Source organism: Mustela lutreola, chromosome 3 (genome assembly GCF_030435805.1).
Source record: "Mustela lutreola isolate mMusLut2 chromosome 3, mMusLut2.pri, whole genome shotgun sequence".
Classification (NCBI taxonomy): domain Eukaryota; kingdom Metazoa; phylum Chordata; class Mammalia; order Carnivora; family Mustelidae; genus Mustela; species Mustela lutreola.
The window spans coordinates 11,200,869-11,220,322 of NC_081292.1; the positions used below are offsets into that span (position 1 = coordinate 11,200,869).

At 43.1% G+C, this 19,454-nt stretch overlaps 1 protein-coding gene across 2 annotated transcripts in view; it reads left to right on the forward strand.

The window, feature by feature from the left end:
* ASAP1 (ArfGAP with SH3 domain, ankyrin repeat and PH domain 1) overlaps positions 1 to 19,454 on the forward strand; it is a 354,818-nt gene that overhangs the window by 254,379 nt on the left and 80,985 nt on the right. For both annotated transcript variants that reach the window (XM_059165613.1, XM_059165612.1), the window contains exons 8-11: positions 628 to 757; positions 1,980 to 2,065; positions 11,599 to 11,674; positions 13,271 to 13,357. In XM_059165613.1, the coding sequence (XP_059021596.1) occupies positions 628 to 757; positions 1,980 to 2,065; positions 11,599 to 11,674; positions 13,271 to 13,357 (379 nt within the window). The remainder of the gene's footprint in view (positions 1 to 627; positions 758 to 1,979; positions 2,066 to 11,598; positions 11,675 to 13,270; positions 13,358 to 19,454) is intronic.

Genomic DNA, 19,454 nt, shown 5'->3' on the forward strand with positions numbered 1-19,454 from the left:
TTACCTTTGACTACTTTTTGTTCACTTTGATTGTCTTGAAATAATTCTCAGACCTATCATCTGTTAGTAATCTCAATATGCCTCAGTTCTTCAACTTTCCGATTCTTTTTCATCGTAAAGTACTTTACCCAAGAAAAAGTCAACTGTCAATATTTCTTCATGCCCACCAAAATATGAGAGAATTTATAAGAATTCATCCACATGTGGGTGCTGGGTGGCGCAGTCGGTTAGGTTAAGCATTTGACTTTTGATTTCACTTCAGGTTGTGATCTCAAGGTCATGAGATGGAGCTTTGTGTCGGATGCCTAAGTCCTTGCTTAGGACTCTCTCCCGTATATGTGCGTGCACTCTCTCTCTCTCTCCTCTCTCAAATAAATAAATCTTAAAAAAAAAAAAAAGAAAGAATGAATTCATCCATGTGTAAGATCACAGTTAAAATGTAAGAGGTTCCCGAGGTGTTCATCTCTACAGTGTGTGTGTTCTCTCTCATTCTTCCTTTTGACCAATGTTACCAACATAAGAGTTCCTGCTGCTGACCTCTTGTAAATAAGAAGCAATTACTGGCTCTCGTTAAAGGAGGGAACGATGAGAGCTTTTTTTTAATGATGGCATCTGCTTTAACTACAGCACGAAGATTGAGAAGGAGAAAAGAGAGCACGCGAAGCAGCACGGCATGATCCGGACAGAGATCACGGGGGCTGAGATCGCAGAAGAGATGGAGAAGGAACGGCGCCTCTTCCAGCTCCAGATGTGCGAGGTACGAACGACTTCTGCAAGCGTTTCCCTGGAGTTTCGTAACTGTGATCTCTCCGGCTAGTTGGGAGTTTTTATGCTTAAACGCAGGCTGTTTGGTTATTAGAGGAGGGGACTGTTTCTTAAGGGTTCTCGTCTCCATTTTTCTCCAAGCCTTGTGGGATCCGCCATTTCACTGTTGTCTCATATTTTGAGCCTTGGTCCTGGGGGGCTCTTTATGCCAAAACAGGATTCTTTGGTGAGAACTTTAATGTTGCTTGTGAGTGAGTGTGGAAAAAAATGTTTGGTGAGAAGTAACCCTGGTGAATATGAAGTCTTCCTGATACAGGTGTAGAGCATGTTTATTGTTTTTTTAACCACATGTCTGGGTTGAATGCTAAGTCAAATGCTTAAATAAAGTAGTGATTAAGAAAGCCTGAGTTCATGAAAGCATGCTCCTTTGGACTTAGAGCAGTGGTTCTCAAACTGGGTTCCCAGTGAACACTGGCACTCCCTGACCTGGCATCCTGCCCATTCTGTTGTAGAGTTCCTTTTATAGTTCTCCGAAAATACTAAGTTGGATAGAATTTTATCAATTTTAAGTGTTTCTTTTTAAAATGTTCCCCCCATACTTTAAGCTTCTTCTCAAACTTATCTGCTCATAAACACTTCTCATAATAAAACAAGTGAAAAAAAGCAAACAATCTCAACAGAAAATCTTGACCTACTAGTAAAAATCAGACCTAGTAGTGTTAGTTAACAGCATAAATTAATAATGGGTTATTTTAATTCTTCCACCTTTTTTTTTTAATTCCTCCATTCTTGAATACCAAAAATTCTTCCTGAAAGTTTCGCTATCGGATGGCCTGTGCCTCAAGAGAATGCTGTTTTCCTTGTTTTCTGCAAAGAACAGTCAACCATCCTTCAGGGTTTGACCATGTGAACCCTTAAGTTTAAGATCCACTGCACCAGGGGGAAATAATCAGTTATTCTAGAATGTTTTACTATGTTTGATTCTGCTTGTCTTGTAAACTAATGAGCATTTATAAAACGCTAACAGTCTAATCATTTCATTTATACACTTGGGACTGCCAAATCAGCATTTCCCGAATTAAACTCACGCTGTCTGCGGGCAGCCAAGGTTCAGTAACTTGTGTGGATTCATGACTGGTGTTCTGCTGCCCAAACCCACGGCTGTAAAACCGTATCTGTAATGAGCAACATAAAATTTTGTTTTATTTCCACAGTATCTCATTAAAGTTAATGAAATCAAGACCAAAAAGGGTGTGGATCTGCTGCAGAATCTCATAAAGTATTATCATGCACAGTGCAAGTAAGTAGAATATCATGGTCACAATTATTAGCCCAAGTAAGACCCCCTTCACTTACTTGGTTTTCTTAATTGTTTCTTCCTTTCTGGTTTTCATTTGGTCACTATATATAGTGTGATATCAGAACCTTCCAAAGCCTCATAAGAAATAGTATTATGTTCCATCTTTGTTGTTTTCTGTAAGTAAGTAACTCAGATAAGTGCAAGTATTTGGCTACTGAAAAATGCTGTATTACTTACAAATGCTGACAGTGGCCTTGACAGTCCGTGAAGCTCTTGTTACAGATACATGCGTCCCTGTCACATCCCTGTTGCGACAGAGGCTCCAGTGACCTCCACGCCCTCCTCCCTTACTTGGCAGTTTACCTATTATCGGGTCATTTGTTCCACGTATACCTACTTGCAGTGTTTTTCTTTGTCATCTAAATTAGGTGAAATTAAATAGTTGGGGCACTAAGAATACTTTGCCTCTGTACTCAGATTCCTATGAATTGGTGGTACATCCGCTGTTTATACCAGCACCATTTTTGCTTATTAATTTTGCATTTTTACTATGTTTGAGATTCTGTGGTATTGCATTTGCTTATTTACTTCTTGTTTATTTACTGGATTAGCTTTCATGGGTTTTCTGGTAGAGTTTTTATGTGAAAACGTGCCCATTATTAAAATTTGTAATGCTCTAATAAGATCTTCATATTTGACTGGGACAGCTAAGGAGGTCAGCATTAATACTGTGGAATGCACAGAAGGCACGAGCCAGAAAGATGAGTTCAGACCTTGGCTCTGCAGCCAGGTGACTATATGATCTTCATCTGGTTCCTCTTTAAACCTCAGTACCCTCAGCTCTAAGGTGGGGTTAAGGTTAGTAGATGTGAGAATTAAATGAGATAATGCATGTGGAGCCAACTACATTGTATGTGTTTGCAGCTCTGAGGATTCCAAGTGGCACTGGAATCATTCGTTCATACATGTATCGTACAGAATTGTTTCAGGAGAAGCTTTTAATGATCAAATTTTTATTTACATAGATCTGATTTGTTAACTTTTTTCTTCTCAAAATAAATTCCACCTTTTATAAATAAATACGTATCACATACAAGGAAAAAATACATTGAAGTGGAAACAGCTGCATGTTTATAAGACAGAATTTGCCTGTGACAGCCTCATGCTGAAGACCTGGTCCCTAATTTTAGCTTTGGGTGGAATTGAATTTCATCTTTCATCAATTTCAGTTTTCCTAGAAATGCATCACTGCTTTGAAACCTCTACTGAAATAAGGGAAACTCTTAGTCTTCTCCATTACAACACTTTGGTAGCAAATCTGATTTTACCGATTTTAGAAATCTCTCTCTCTCTCTCTCTTTTTTTTAAAGTAAGCTGTGAGCCCAGTGTGCTGCTCAGACTCAAAACCCTGAGACCAGGCGTTGCATGCGTCACCAACTAAGCCAGCCAGGCACCCCAGAAATCTTCTGATCTCACATTCTCTTACCGTACAGAGAAGGGTTTAACCTCCACAAACATTAGCTTTCCAAGATGTAAGATGTTTTGTAAACTATACAGTTCTTAACCTTTGTTCCTAAAGGTGAGAAGAGCAACTCTGACCTGGGTAGCTAATGCGTCCTCCCTTCATTCCTTCGCTTCCTGCTTTTTCACTTTCCAGAAATACTTATCCATCTACTGACAAAGGCCAGGTCCTTTGAAACAAGTACTCTGCTCTCAGGAGCTAATTCTTTGGTACAGGAAGTGAGTTGGGTCATCAGTCATCACAGTGGGCCTTGGAAGTAACTGCTGGTAGGGCATCAGGAGAAGGGGAGACTTTCATCCAGGTGGACTGAGAAGGGCTCCTTGAAGTGGGGGGTGGCGGGTGGCGGCAGTCCGGAGTAGACTTGGGGGATGGCTGGCATCTGGTCCTTGGAATCTGGTAGAAGAATCTCTCTGGAGCAGAGAGAGATAGCAGAAGGAAACCCCACACAGTAAAAACCTCCCTGTGGGAGGAGTTATTCCCTCCTTCTGGGAAGAGGTTATAATGGGGTTCTGCCCCTGGTTGGAACCTCAAGAATTCCCACATAGCAAGAGGCCGGGGTAATACTCTTTCAGGGAGACTCAATTCTTTCCTACTTCAGGCAATTCTTCAGAAACCCTTAATAGACTTGTAAACCATCTCTACCTAATTCAGAAGCAGTGGGGGCGGGGGTACCTGGGTGGCTCAGTTGGTAAAGTGTCTGCCTTTGACTTGGGTCACAATCCCAGGGTCCTGGGATCCAGCCCTGTGTTGGGCTCTCTCTGCTCAGCGGGGAGCCTGCGTCTCCCCCTCCCACTGCCTGCCACTCACCCTGTTTGTGCACTCACTCACTCTCTCTGTCAAAGAAATAAATAAAATCCTTTAAAAAAAAAAAAAAAAAAAGGAGGATTTCTTATCCTACGTACTTACTCCAGTTCCCCAAATGATTTTCAGTACAAAGTCAAGGGGCATCTAAGAGTAAGTTTGCTCTGGTAACACCCAATGCAGTCCCAGCACCTCAGCGGGGATGCAGCTGCTACAGTGGAACAATATGGGGAGCAGAAAAGAAGAGCTTCCGACTTGCTGTTACCCTTTCCAGCTCACCCACACCAACTGCTTGTCACTTTGACACTTGAACATTGTGGGGAACATGCTGCCTTCAGAACAAGCATAATATCCTACGGCTCACCCACGCCTTTTACCACCTAGCAAGTGTCATTGTGATCTGCAGGATCATGAGCACTTACAAACATTACTATATTATCCTTAATTTTACAATAATAATAGCTAACATTTATCAAGGGCAATCAGGGAATTGTAGCTCTGGAAGGATGAGTAACTTGCCCCGAGGCACATTCACTCATTCAGTAGATGCTTCGTAAACATGTCAAAGTGGACAAAGCAAAAGAAACCAAAGGAAGAAATAGGTAAGTTGGACTTCAAAATTCAAAAAGGCTTTGTGAGTGAAAGGACATTATTACGAAAGCAAAGGGGCGTCTGGGTGGTGCAGGCAATTAAGCATCTGCTTTTGGCTCAGGTCGTGATCCCAGGGTCCTGAGATGGAGCCCCACATCAGGTTCTCTACTCAGCGGGGAGCCTGCTTCTCCCTCTCCCTCTGTCTGCTGCTCCCCCTGCTTATTTTGTCTCTCTCTTTCTCTCTTTCTTTCTCAGTCAAATAAAATCTTTAAAAATAAAAATTTAAAAAAAATTTTAAAAAAGGCAAAAAGACAGCCCACAGAATGGAAGGAAAATAATTGCAAATCATTTATCTGATAAGGGTCTGGTATCCAGAATATATAAAGAACTCCTACAACTTAACAACAAAAAGATAATCCATTTTAAAAGTGGGTAAAGAATTTTAATAGCCATTTCTCTGGAAAAGATACACAATGGCCAAAAGCACAAGAAACAAATCTCCATGTCATTAGTCATTGAGGAAAATACAAATCAAAACCACAGTGAGATACCACTTTGCCCCCAGTAGGATGGCAGGATTTAAAAAAACAACAGCAACAACAAAATGGAAACTAGGTCTTGGCGAGAATGTAGAGAAATTGGAGCCCATAATACATTGCTGAAAGAAATGTAATTAGGTGCAGCTACTTTGGAAGACCTCTTGGCAGTTCCTCAAAAATTTAAGCCTAGAATTATATGTCTTGCAATCGTATGCCTAGGTAGATAACCCAAGAGGAGTGAAAAAAGTATTTAACAAAATGTTAACAAAATGACAAATTTAACAAAATGAACAAGAATGTGTTCATACATATTTATAGCCTCATTATTCACAGTAGCCAAAGTGTAGAAACACCCAAATGCCCATCAGCTGATGCCCAGACAAAGTACGGTACTGCAACGCAGTGGGACGCTGTTGGGCTCTATGACTGCGGATTGCCCCAGGAGCCAGACTGTGGCGCTCAGAGGCGACTCCCTCCCTCTGCTGTCCTTGGAATGTGGGTTCTGCTTGCCTTTCCCATCCCCAGCGGCTGCCCCAAGGACATAGCCTTGAGATGATGATGTGGCATTGAGAACACCTGCGCAGTGTATTCACGACTGAGCACAGTTGGGGTCTCTTTATAAACTGGAGATTTGGAAGGCAGGTGCAGGGACCCAGTCACATAGCTGCCGCCCAAGACAACACTCACATGTCAGCTCCCTTCGCTTTTATGGAAACTGCCCCTGCCCATGTGCAGGGGCCCGCTGCTTGCTCAGGTCTCTTCCTGCGCTCTGTGTACAGCGGCCAGTTTCAGATCACACTCAGGAAGCTCCCAGGAGGGTTGTAAAGCCACGTATGTGCTGAAGCAGGGATGAAGATCTGAAACATTCTAAGTGAAAGAAGCCTGACGTGGAAGGCCCCATACTGTAGGATTCTGTTTAAACAAAATGTCCGTAAAGATAGGTCCACTAAGACAGAAAGCAGAGTATTGTTTGCTAGGGCAAGGGAGGAACTGGGAACCATTGCTAACAGGTACGGGCTTCCTTCTTGGGGTGATAGCTGTGTTCTGGAATTAGTGGGGACAGTTGCACCACATTGTGAACAGACTAAACACCACTGAATTGTACACTTTGAAGTGGTAGATTTTACATTACATGAATTATATCTTAATTTTTTTAATGCAGAAAACGGTAACAAAACAAAAGCAAAGATCCATGTCCCCATAGAACTTACATGTAGAAGGTGATAGAACCAAGTCTTACAGCCAGGTCTCTGTGACTCCAGAGTGCATGCTCTTGATAAAGTCAGAAATCTGAATTTGGTAAGCCTGGATTTGGGCCTGGACATCTCTGTTTTTAAGACTCTCTAAATGTGAGCCCAGCATATCACTATCAGCAAGCTCTTTGACCTGAACTGTCAAGATACATTTGTGGTTAATTAGTACTTATATGAATTAACCCTTGTCCCTTTAAGTTCCTTAACCACCACAGGACTCAAGTGGAATGTATCAAGAGAATATCAGCCCCGCTAGCTGGAAATCAGTACCTGGAGCTTCGAAGTAGGCTTTCAGGAGGGGTTGGTAGTTGGTGTGTTAAGAAATCACTTCGTTTTTTTTTTTTAATTTGTTTTCTAATTTGTTTTAAAGAACCATACTTTCTGTGATACTACGAGGGCATCATGGCTTCTTTTGAAAATAATATGCTTCCAGAGCATTTCAGCCTTAGACCAAATAGCCCCTCTTTCTAAGCCAAGCAGGATATGATTGGGGTAGTAGGAAGATCCTGCTGTCTCTCTTTCTTGAAATTAAATTAAAAGCAGAAAGAACATACTATCTCCCTTTCCAATCCTTGTTTGGACAGAATAAGAGGTGAAGTACGTAGCGACTTTCTCGGGTTCAAGAGGACTGCCTCGCTCTGAGCGTGTGCTCTGCCTGATGGACGGGCGACTGTGTGTGTTCACACTCACAAGCCCGCACTCTGCCGCCGTGAGCGTGTTTCAGTAGTTGGGAGAAATGTGAGTGCCCTTCTGCCTATCAGTTGGCAGCTTTTCTTTTTCTGGCACTGTGGGTCATTAAAATATGGTCCTGTTTCTTTCAAGCTGCTTATTTCAGAAGCAAAGCCAATGCAGCTATGTCTCTAAGGTCAAAGAAATAATGAGGCTCATTTTGCTGGCCTGTGGCCATCATGTATTCAACTTCTTCTCTGTGCCTGGCATTTTAGGAACATTATCACAGTGCTCACAAGAACTCTCCACACTACATGGGATCATCTCCATTTCCTGCAAAAGGACACTGAGGCACAGGGATTCAGAGATTATGCTGTTACTCAGCAGAAGAGCCAGGATTTGGACCCAGATCAGCCTGATATGTTTAACTACTACCTGTGCTCCAGAGCTGGGAGTGCTTTCACTCAAATCTCAACTTTGCACCCAATGACTAGATGGCCCCATTTAAACAACTTAAACTCTCTGGGCCTCAGTTACCTTGTTTTGATCTATTTTGTTGACTTCCCAATGAGACTTAAAAGGGATGCTTAATTATGCATAATAACGAGTGACTGGCACAGAATAAATACTTAGGTGCCAGTAAGTATTATTATTATTACTGTTGTATATTATTAGTATCGTCATTATTATTATTACTGTTAATCATCATCTATTTTCCAAAGATCTCATTATATTTCAGTTATGTGCAGAGAAAGTGGCCAAGGGGCAAGTGGGGTGTCAGAGAGGTGATGTCACTTTCCGCATTCAGACTGAGTGACAGGTCATCAGAACTGACATTTGTGCTTCCTTTTCCAATGAGGAGAAAGAACACTCTTATCTGTAGTAGTTCATCTGCCTCTCTCAGAAGCCAGGAAACATCCACCTTCGGATGATCATGCTCACCCTCAGAGAGGGTCACAACCTGCCCAAGGTTATACACACAGTTGAAATTGAGAGATTTTGGCTCTCAATCCAAAATGTGATACACTTTTGACTCCAGAGTTCATGTATTTCCGGTGAACCAGAGCCAGTGAGCTGGAGGGAGGAGCCCAAGAACAGAGAAGCCCCTTCCCTCCGTGAATTGTTGTGGCGGGTGACGTGTGACCGTGACTCTGAGGCCCACCCAGCCCGTGGCTGAGACTGCTCAAGGGAGGCACAGTCAGGCACAGAGGGCAGGGGTCACCAGACCCACCTTGCCGTGGACAGCACGTCGGCCTTTGCTTACTGATGACTGTGTTACTAATGTCAAGATGGTTTTGTTCTCCCTGCAACTTGTCCCCTCGGCCCCCTGTTCCCGTTTCTCGCTAAAACCCAGAAGCGAGCCCTAGCGTAACTTTCTGAGATGGACTCAGCTCAGTTGGTTCTTTTCTTAATTTTGTTTTGTCTAATATATGAATATATAATGTGTTCTAGAAAATGAAGTTAACAAAAGAGAAAACCTGTTATCTCGGTGAGAAGATAATTGGATTTATGTATATGATTTGGTTGTAAAAATTGGGTCATATTATAGATTAAAATGATTTCTTACTCTTAATTTTTCTTAGTCTGCGTTTGTAATGTCGTGAAGAATTCAAATGTAGGAAGATAGACTTGTCGGGGTCTTTCTTCAGCCTGTGAATTGGGAGGAATTTGTCCCTTCCAACTTGTCTTCACGTGCTGACATGTAACTTGTCATTTTTATCAGTGCCGTCTCAGATGAAAACAGATGAATGTGTGTGTTTTATAACATTCCTTGTGCTCTTCAACTCTGAGGTCACTTATTCAGTTAGTCCAGGAGAACAACTGCCGTGATGGAAATGGTGGTATTCTCTACTGTCTTAACATGGTACCCACTGGCCACACGTGGCTGCTGTGGCTGGTGAGACTTTAGGAACTGAATTTTACATGAATTTTAGTTAAATTGGCTGCTAGTGGCTACCCCATTAGAAAACACAAACCTAGAGCATTGTCATTTAAACTCGTCTTTTTTAAAAAAAAAAAAGATTATTCAGTTTCCTTCATGGTGAAAGTGAAAATGAAACACTAAACCTGTCTGTAGTGAATTTCTATCCCTCGGGGAAGAGCATGACCCCTTCTGTGATGAACCCACGCAGTCCAGGGAAGGAACAGAACACGTGCTGAGCGTGTCCTGACAACCCAGCGCTTTGTGGAGCGAGTTTGTAGGTGTTACCGGTGTTACCGCCCCACTGAGTACAGTTAACAGTGAGCAGAAGTGACTCACCAGGGAACCCCTGCTAGTAAGCCCTCGAGCACAGATTCTAAGCCCTAAGCCTCTTACCCTGAGGCCCCTTTTCTGTTGTAAGGAGTCCTGCTGGCATCCACCTTCCACTGATACGTTCTATCTTCAGACCCTTTGTCCAGAAATGATTTCAGTATCAGAGATGAGAAGTGGTTCTGCTGTGAGTGACTTTGTAGCCATCCTCCTGCCTCTTCCACACACCCTTTCTCCCCCCCGCATGTAGATGTTGCTGGTCCAGGTTAATGTTCATGAATGGCCTGCCCTGGGCAGAGCACAGCCTGCAGCTCTAGGGCTGGCATTAGTCCTGGGCACAAGGCCGTGCTGGGAAATGCCATCCCCTGGATAGGATGGGCAAGCTGCTGTGGGAGGCGGCAGCAAACCGAACTACAGTAGAAGCGTTGGGGCGGGGGGGGGCATTTCAGCAAGAGGGAACAGCAGATACAAAGGGCAGGGAGAACTGAAGGAAAAAAAAATGTAGCATGGCTGGGGTGCAGTTTTTTCGAAGAAGATAGTAGGAGATAAAACCAGAAAGCTATTCAGGGGCCAGAACACAAGTCGCATTCAATTCCATACTGAGAAGTTTAACTTGGATCCCGATAGGCAGTGGTGAACCACTGAATGTTAGAAGGGTTTAAATGCAGCTCTCAAGTTAAATGGTTCACCAGAAAGCCCTCCTTCCCCCATTCCTCTGCTGGCAGACTTTGTGAAGAGAGTGTTTCTTTTCCTTATTTTAGTAAGGGTTCTCAGCTGAAGGTGTCAACCTTAAAAAACTCTCTCTCACACCTCTGGGATTTCAGTATTCATTCCTGGAGGGCCAGTTCTGATAAGGATGTATTGTTACCAGTGATGGTGCATGTTAAGCTAAATACATTTGGAGATATGGATCCTAAGATGTGCCCTAAAACTTCCTGATGTCGCTCCGTTCTTGTTACTCACTGAGCATCTGCCTGGGGCGGGACCCATCGCGATCCCATCGCGATCCCTAGATGAGACAGTCTTTGTCCTTAAGGACCTCATTCTTCTGTGGGGAAGATGAGGAGTAGGCAGGGTTAGAGAAGCCTCCAGGAGGACAGAGAACCATACAAACACTGAAACAAGTGGGACTCCTGGGTGGAGGGATCAGACAGGAAATCTCTTGACTTGGCGGTCAGGAGCGGGGATGTCCGAGTCAGAGCCTGGCCCCAAATCCCAGCTTTGCCACTTCGCTAGATGCGCGAGCAGATGATGCACTCACCCTGTGCCTCAGTTTATCCTCTGAAAAGGCAATGAGATTGAAGCGCTCGTGAACTCCTTCCGGTTGCTGTGGGGGGGCGAATGAGATAACTCACATAAAGTGCAAGCGTGTTCAGCTTGCTCTGCTCACTCAGTGCCTGCCAGCGCGGATTCTTACGCGGGGTGACATAGCACTGTCTGGCTGTGCACGTGGCCAGGCACCATCCGTCCAACTTGCTGCGCTTCAAGCGTGTGCCCAGCGGTCTTTGGAGAAATGAAAGGTGGCCAGCTTCCCCGCAGCCTCTCCTTACAGCGTCTAATTCATCCTCATGATATTCCACTAGTTGTGGTGTCTGTCTCTTTAGAATTCAAATACAGCACAACCGGTAGGGCTATTTCCATGAAGAGACGGGTGTGCACATGAGACCTCGGTGTTGGGGCGGCGGCTGTAATTTCCTCTGTTCACGCGACAGCTGCCAGCATGTGTCAGATAGTGCCCGGAATCTGCTTGTTGGTGCATCTTTATAAAACACTGAAATGCGTTTATAAGCGTTTTGTGTAGCTGTGTGGGTAGAGGGCACATAGATTCATGTTCTCAGATCTTACGGGTAACTAGAGCTCATGTCTTTTTTATACTTCTGGTAAATCTCTGCTGTTCTCCTTCATAGTTTCTTTCAAGATGGCTTGAAGACGGCTGATAAATTGAAACAGTACATCGAGAAACTGGCTGCTGATTTATATAATGTAAGTATATCATGAAACGCGTGCATTTTATGTTGGTTTTGTAGATAAATATCAGTGCATTTGAAATCTGGATTAGAAGAGCTTTAAAGAAAAGAAGCAGGGGTAAGTGATCTGTCAGGATAAACTCAGTGCAGGTAAGCCTTCAGTTTAAATCAGAAGGCCTTGACAGTCAGATGTCCTAGATTACACTTTGGGGACGTAGGAGGAACAGGGTGTGTAACGGTCGGTTCTAGGTGGCTGTCCATTCGGGTTGAGTAACCTCACCTGTGAGTGCCCTGCAGTCAGCACCTGGAGGAAGAATGTTCGACCATGAAAGACAAAACTTGAGATTATCTTGGAATAGGCAGGTTTATGATTTTTTTTGTTTGCCTGTTCTGTATTTTCTCTCTTTTATCAGATGTCTGGAATTTTGCTTTTATAATAGCAAAGTCACACAAACTTTTCTGAGAAAAAAGCTAAATGCAGGAATAGAAATGGCCAGTTTTTTCCCCATAATCCACTTGGCACTAAATAATATTAAAAGTATGTTTTATGAGTACAACTACATATGTTGAAATAAGGTTTCAGAGTTAGGAATAATTCCTTCTAGTCTACGGCCATACCACCCTGAACGGGCCCGATCTCGTCTGATCTCGGAAGGAATAATTCCTTCTATTTTCTATAACTTTAAAAACTGTGTGTAGTTGTGTATTTTTTCTGATTGTCTTTTTTTTTTTTTTAAAGAGTTTATTATTAGAGCACAAGCAGCAGGGGGAAGGGAAAAGAGAGAGGGAGAAGCAGGCTCCCCACTGACATGGGGCTAAATCCCAGGACCCTGGGATCATGACCTAAGCCCAAGGCAGGCGTTTACCTGACTGAGCCACCCAGATCTCATCACTCCCCATTGTCTTTTAATAGTTAACATGATTTGGGTTTAAGTTCTAGCTGATTCAAAACAAAACAAAACAGCACTAGTTCCTTACCCTTGGGTGCCACTGTGCAAACATTCATATACCTTAACCCATTGGGTTCTGGTCCTTTTTCAGTTTTTCTGGCCCATTTAGTCACATTATGGAATTCCTGCTACCACCTTTTGAAAAACCAGAAGCAAGTGACCCAGTGTTCTTTCTCAGCTTTGTTTAAGAATGGTACTTCAGGGCACCTGGGTGGCTCATTTGGTTGGACGACTGCCTTCAGCTCAGGTCATGATCCTGGAGACCCAGGATCGGGTCCCACGTTGGACTCCCTGCTTAGCAGGGAGTCTGCTTCTCCCAAGGACCTCTCTCCTCTCATGCTCTCTCTTTCTCTCTCAAATAAATGAATAAAATCTTAAAAAAAAAAAAAAAAAAAAGAATGGTACTTCAGAGCTAATCGTCTTGCCTAGATGTATTAATAAGAAGGCCTGTTGCATCAAGTCACTAATTTTAAAAGTCAGTGGTACTTACATAAGATGAGAAAATTCTGCCTTTCATGTAAAAAAAATGAGACCATGTAAAGGTTTTAATAAAGAAATCAATGATGTCATTGAACTTTTTGATGACAGGCATATTTGGATGAATTAAACTCAGCTCATTAATATATAAAAGATATGTAATGAAAGTTGTTTTTCTGTCACAGATAAAACAAACCCAGGATGAAGAAAAGAAACAGCTCACTGCACTCCGAGATTTAATAAAATCCTCTCTTCAACTCGATCAGAAGGAAGTAGGTGATCTCTGTGTTTCCAGCAGGGCTACCAGTAAAAAAGTGAGGTGGCTTGGGATGGCCTCTGTGTTTCCTTATCTGCAAAATGGGCATGTCACCAGCTTCCTGCCACCGTGGTTGTGGGGACAAACAAGATAGAAGATGCAAGTGTATACCCACTGCCTCGCCCCGTATAGTGACCATGCTTTATGACCCTTGCCCTCCTGCACAAAAGATGTTCTTAATGCCTGAACTACAATTCCAGAACCCTAGGTTTGCCATTCCGGCTTTGAAGTCATGTACTTCAAATGTGCTCTGTCCTCTCAGGGTGAAGTGCACACCCCTGTCCTCTTTAGGTCTTCTCTGTCTTTCTGAGCAGCCAGAAGGAGGCCGATACAGAATCCTCTAGAATCAGGCAGGCCAGCCATACAAACCAGCAGCCATACCCTAAGTGGTATTTGTGCCATAAGAGATCTGCTGGGAAGGGGCGCGCCAGCAGAGGGGGATGCTGAGAGGACCCTGAGATGGAAGCTGCCTGAACTAGTCCACAGTTGCCCCCAGCAGTTTGGGGGTAAAGAGGGTGGAAGATTGAGCGATGGGGTTTCTGAGGTGGAAACTCGGGCCTAGTGATAGATGACCTTGGACGCACACAATGGGGTATGGACTTCATGCCAAGGGTAAGTAAGCTAAACAGCGCTATTTGTTACATAGGGGAGGGTCAAGGTTTGCCTGTTTGTATTAGGAAATTATCATACATTGAATTTAAGTGCGGTATCTCAGTGCATATTTACTGATAACCACATAAAGCAGAGCAATTTTTTTTACCATTTATTTTTTTATTTGACAGAGATAGAAAGGGAGCACAGGTAGGCAAGAGCGGCAGGCGGAGGGAGAGGGAGAAGCAGGCTCTCCACCGAGCAGAGAGCCCGATGTGGGGCTTGATCCCAGCACCCTGGGATCATGACCCAAGCTGAAGGCAGCTGCTTAACCGACTGAGCCACCAGGCGCCCCATGCTGAGCATTTCTTATATTTCCATTTCCGCATGATATCACCTCACAATGGCAAACTGACTGTACATTCTGATATTTTTTGAAGGGGCTTCTGAGTCCAAAGCAAAAAAAAAAAAAAGCCAACTCTCCTCAAACGTACAAGCCCTGGACCCACCACCTCACCTTTTAAAGCAACCCAAAAGGTTCTCTTTACTGAGCGAAGATAGTCCTCTGGGTTTCTGAGTGGGAGAAGTGTACAGCCCTTTCACCTTGGGCACCTGCAGACTGGAAGTAGACATCAGTGGCCAGGAGGTGTGAACCTCTTTAGTCCAGGGCCTCAACCAGCGTCTATACCCGTGTCTGGAGGCCTCTTTTGAGATGCTTATTACTGGCTTACAGATCCTAGGAGAAGTGGTCCCCTTGAATGATTTCTCCATGTAAGAGCAATAGAAGGACTAAAATGGTGGAAAGTAAGAAGTACATTGCTGTTCAAGCATGGGCAGAAATTTGCAAGGTTTTTTTAAAGATTTTTTATTTATTTATTTCACAGATAGAGATCACAAGTAGGCAGAGAGGCAGGCAGAGAGAGAGGAGGAAGCAGGCTCCCCGCTGAGCAGAGAGCCGATGCGGGGCTCGATCCCAGGTCCCCGGGATCATGACCTGAGCTGAAGGCAGAAGCTTAAGCCACTGAGCCACCCAGGTGCCCCTTGCAAGGTTTTTTTTAACCACTTTCTACCTTTGCTTTCTTGTACAGTATTACCTCCTTCCTGTGAATGGAAGCTTTCTTAGGGGGAAGAAAGGCCATTGCAGTCCCTTTTTGTTTTGCTTAGAGGCTGATGTAATCTTCTCCCAGTGGTTAAAGAACAAAGTTGCATATAAGCCAAACGAGTATGTACACGATAAAATGCGCATGATTTGATTTAAAGCCACCCCAAATTAATAAATGATGTGTGTTTGTTAGCACTGTGTCCAGAGTATTTTACAGGTAAAATTGATCTTTCACAGAACACTTACCCATTCCCCTGCTGTTCATCATCTGTCATCAAAATAAGGCTGATAGGTAATGATTTCTAATGACTCAAAAAGAAAGGAGACCATCCATGTAGAGTTCTTACCATAGCACTGCCATTCTAGAAGAGCATAAACTAACCTGATAAATGACCTGAGGAATTAAAAGCACTCAGCAAGCTATTTAACCTCTCACCCCACCAGGTTCTAACTTGACTCTTTTAAAGGAGGCTTCAAGAATTTGAGCTGTCAGTAGGATCCCCAGACTTTTGGTGGACTTGTTTTTTCTTGTCAAAATTCTTCATTGACTTCTGACAGATGTTCTATGAAATTAATCATCTTAAGCTTTTATAATAGCCTAACTTCCCAAGAGAACTGTTTGCTACTGTTTGCTACAGAACTATCTTAAGGGTTGAAAATATTTTAAATAATGATGATACTAATAAATCTTTCCCAAAACTCCAGCATTTTGTTCGAGTCTCTCTCCATTTCTCATCATAGTGTGGTTTGCATGGTGTTTGAAAGATTCTGTGTTTTGCTCATCTCTGCAGGATCTGACACGCTGTCTGGCGCCCTAAAGTTTCTCAGTAAATATGTAGTAAACATATTTTTGCCTCCTCCATGTATCCCTTACATGAGCGATCTGAAGCTTCTCTAGTAGAGTAGAGGTTAGTTTTAGGTTGGGTACCACAAACATTTCTAACCCAATTAAAGCAGTGAGTAATTACTTGCAGTTTAAAAAGATTTGAGATATTACTCCTTAATAATGCATTTTATATGTTAATATGGTTTTCTAAGGAGAAAGTAAGGTGATTTCTCCATACTCTAATAGAGAATAAGGAATGGAGCTTTAAAAAAATGACACCATAGTTTCATTCTCTAGTTTACATTCTTGGCTCATGTTATGGAATTTTTCCAAGATTTTATTTTAAGATCATTGTGTAAGTTTAGTTTTATATTTATTGCCTGAATGAATTTCTCACTTGGATTTCTCTTTCCTGAATACATGTTTAATTTTTATTATATTATCAAAGGATTCAGACCTCTTTCTTTCCTTCCATCATGTTTTGTTTTGTTAATTACTGTGTTAATTCTCCATTATTTATTTTCTCAAAAAAGAAAACCCCCTTTTCGATTATCTCGAGCTCCCTACAAAGCAAGCAGCATGGCCATTGATTTCTCAGAGTGCAGAAGTAATAGTTTGTAGGACTATATATTTTTTAAAGATTTTATCTATATATTTGACAGAGAGAGATCACAAGTAGGCAGAGAGGCAGCCAGAGAGAGAAGGGGAAGAAGGCTCCCTGCTGAGCAGAGAGCCCCATGCAGGGCTCGATCCCAGGACCCTGGGATCATGACCCAACCCGAAGGCAGAGGCTTAACCCACTGAGCCACCCAGGCACCCCAGTTTGTAGGACTACTTTAAGCCATAGAACTCATCAGTAGTCGATGTAGGGTTGTTGCTATATTTCTGAAGCGTGCTGCTTCCTTCCAGCTCAGCTTAGTGGAGTAGGCTGCTGGGCTCAGAGCCTGGAGATCAGCCACTGTATTCACCTTTAAAAGCATATTTACCTCATGGAAAGCAAGGTCCATTCAGCTTGTTGCATTTAAAAATTTATTTAAGCTAGTAATAAATATATGTAAGGGATGTCTTAGAGGCAAATTTACAGAATGTAATATTTTTCATAAGTTACTAACATCCAAATCCTTGCTTTACAAAAAAAAAAAATACTCTTGTTTTTAAAACTTAGGTTTTATTTGAAGGATTAGCAAACGGGCTTTTAGAGATGCATAGTTCTAAAGCATTCAGACCAACCTAGAAATTACATGGGCAGACAGAGAGCAGTTTCGTTCAGTGAAAGCATTCCAAGGAACAGAGTTATTCTTTTAATAAGAATTTTTATCCAGGGAGATTTCAGATTTTGTTTTTAATGTTCTCGGGAGGTATAGAAATGGCAGCGATCCCTGACTGACTCCAGATCCAGTTGAGCTGTTTTCACGTGACGTCATTGGGTAGAAGCAGAAAGCTCCGTGGATTTCCTTTGTCCTGGCCCCTTGTTTCGTCCCATGCCTCAGATCTCCACTACCACACCTAATTTTCCATCCTCATTGTTCTGGATTAGTATTATGGACATATCGCTGCCTCCTTCAAGAAAACAGTGTGTGTCACTGCTGCTGTTGGGGTCTGTCATGGCGGCGCCAGGGGAGGAAGCCCGTCTGATCCATAGTACCGTCCTGCAGCCCCATCTCCGTCCAGAAAGCCTGAAAGCGTCTATGAGGGAGGATTTGGGATTCAAGTTACTACGAGTGCAAGGCTGTGGGTTCTCATTAAAAGTAAAGGAAATATGGAGGAGAATTTCTAAAGAGACTGATAGACCCCAGCCCATTCCCACCCCTCCCCAGGTGATTGAATGGTGCTATTAACTGTTTCAGCTGGAGGGAGTCTGGCCAGTTACAGACAAATGACTCAGATTAAGGAAATCACTAGAGTCTAAGCTCTTAAGGGGGTGTCTCCTTGCCTGGCAGAACAGGCATTCGGCAGTGTTACCTTCATGAGGGAGCAGAAGGTCAGTGTGTAAGCAACCACCTCAGGGACAGGGGTTGTGCTGCACTCCGTGTCCTCAGTGCCTTCCTGATACTTGCCATTTGGGTGTTCAGGACATGGTTTTGGACACACAACTCATCACATGTGGGAAGCCTCACAGAGGTGTACTGTCCTAGAGCTCTTGCTTTCACTATTATTTAACATTCATTTGCGTGCACTGAGCACATACTATCTGGTCCAGAAGGATCCCGAATGCCACAGAGAGGCCATCCTGACCTCCAAGGGATCTTGTGCATAGGCCATCAGTACACAAGCGACGCTCAGTCCTCCTGTCTTTCTTCACCATCACATTGCACGTGTTGCTTCTGAACTGCATACTTTTATTCTCTTCGCATGGAAAACTAAAAAAGAATCCTACAATTTTTTATTCCTTTTTGATTTTCTAAAGTAATTTGGGGTTCATGGAGCTATTGATTCCCTAAACACACACTTGGAAGTTTGTCACCCGTTTTTATCTTGATGAAATGTGTACCTCATACCCTTCCAAGCAGGTTTTCTTCTGCTTTCATTTAAATAACCTGAAATAAAACTTGACAAATATAAAGATGTTTTATTGTCCCATACCCTGAAGTTTATGTGATTCTGAAGATGGCATGTGTTCTGATGTTAAGTACCTTTACAGTGCTATTTTCTCTGTATGTTATATAAAGTGCTTAAATCGTGAGAGATGACTCAATGAAATTAACTATGTTTTCAAATGTTCTGCCTTTTTTCTCTGTTGCTTTTGCCCTTCCTGATCGAAGTCTAGGAGAGTAAGTCAACACTTTCTGTGAGAATGTATTATCCTACTTCTGTGTCTAAACCCCATGTCCTCATTCTACAGTTCAACATTGTTGGTTTATTTCATACATTTTCCAAGTGTAATGGCTGCATCTGGTCGTGCAGTCTTTAGAAACGATGGGGAAGTATATCAGGGGAGTGAAAGTGTTAACTCCAGCTGGTTTGCGTCCGTCTTGTTCTGCGGGTCCTGGTCACCCTTTTCCCACATCGTACACAACATGGCTAGAGAATCATCGTTTTTAATTAAAAGCATGCTTAACAGCTTATTTTACGGAGCCCCTGCAGGTTACAAACCAAGAATTTCTAACAATTCCCAGTACCTCACTCAGAAGGTACCCTTTTTATTGTGGGTATTTTAGTAGAATATGTGGAGAGAGAAAAGGCGGACCTAAGGGAAGAGCCCATTTGGGTTGCATGCACTACATTTGTGAGCCACTTGGGTTTTCCTGCCTTCCCCGGGCTAGCCTGTGCGGCCCCAGCAACCTGTTTGGTCCTACCATGCTCTCTCACCAAAGTGTGTGGGAATCAGCTGGGTTCCCAACTAGAAACAGGAGTTCTTGGGACTTGCCTGTGACTCCTGTGATTGTTTCCTAGCCTGGTTTCCTCTAAAATACAGGCAAGGACGTGATGGCTCTTAAAAGTTCCGTAATTCTCTTGGCCCCAGCCAAGAGGCTCAATAGCAGAATAGAGGCAGGGACTGGAGAAGTGTGTGCAGCATTGGTCTGATCTGTGGCG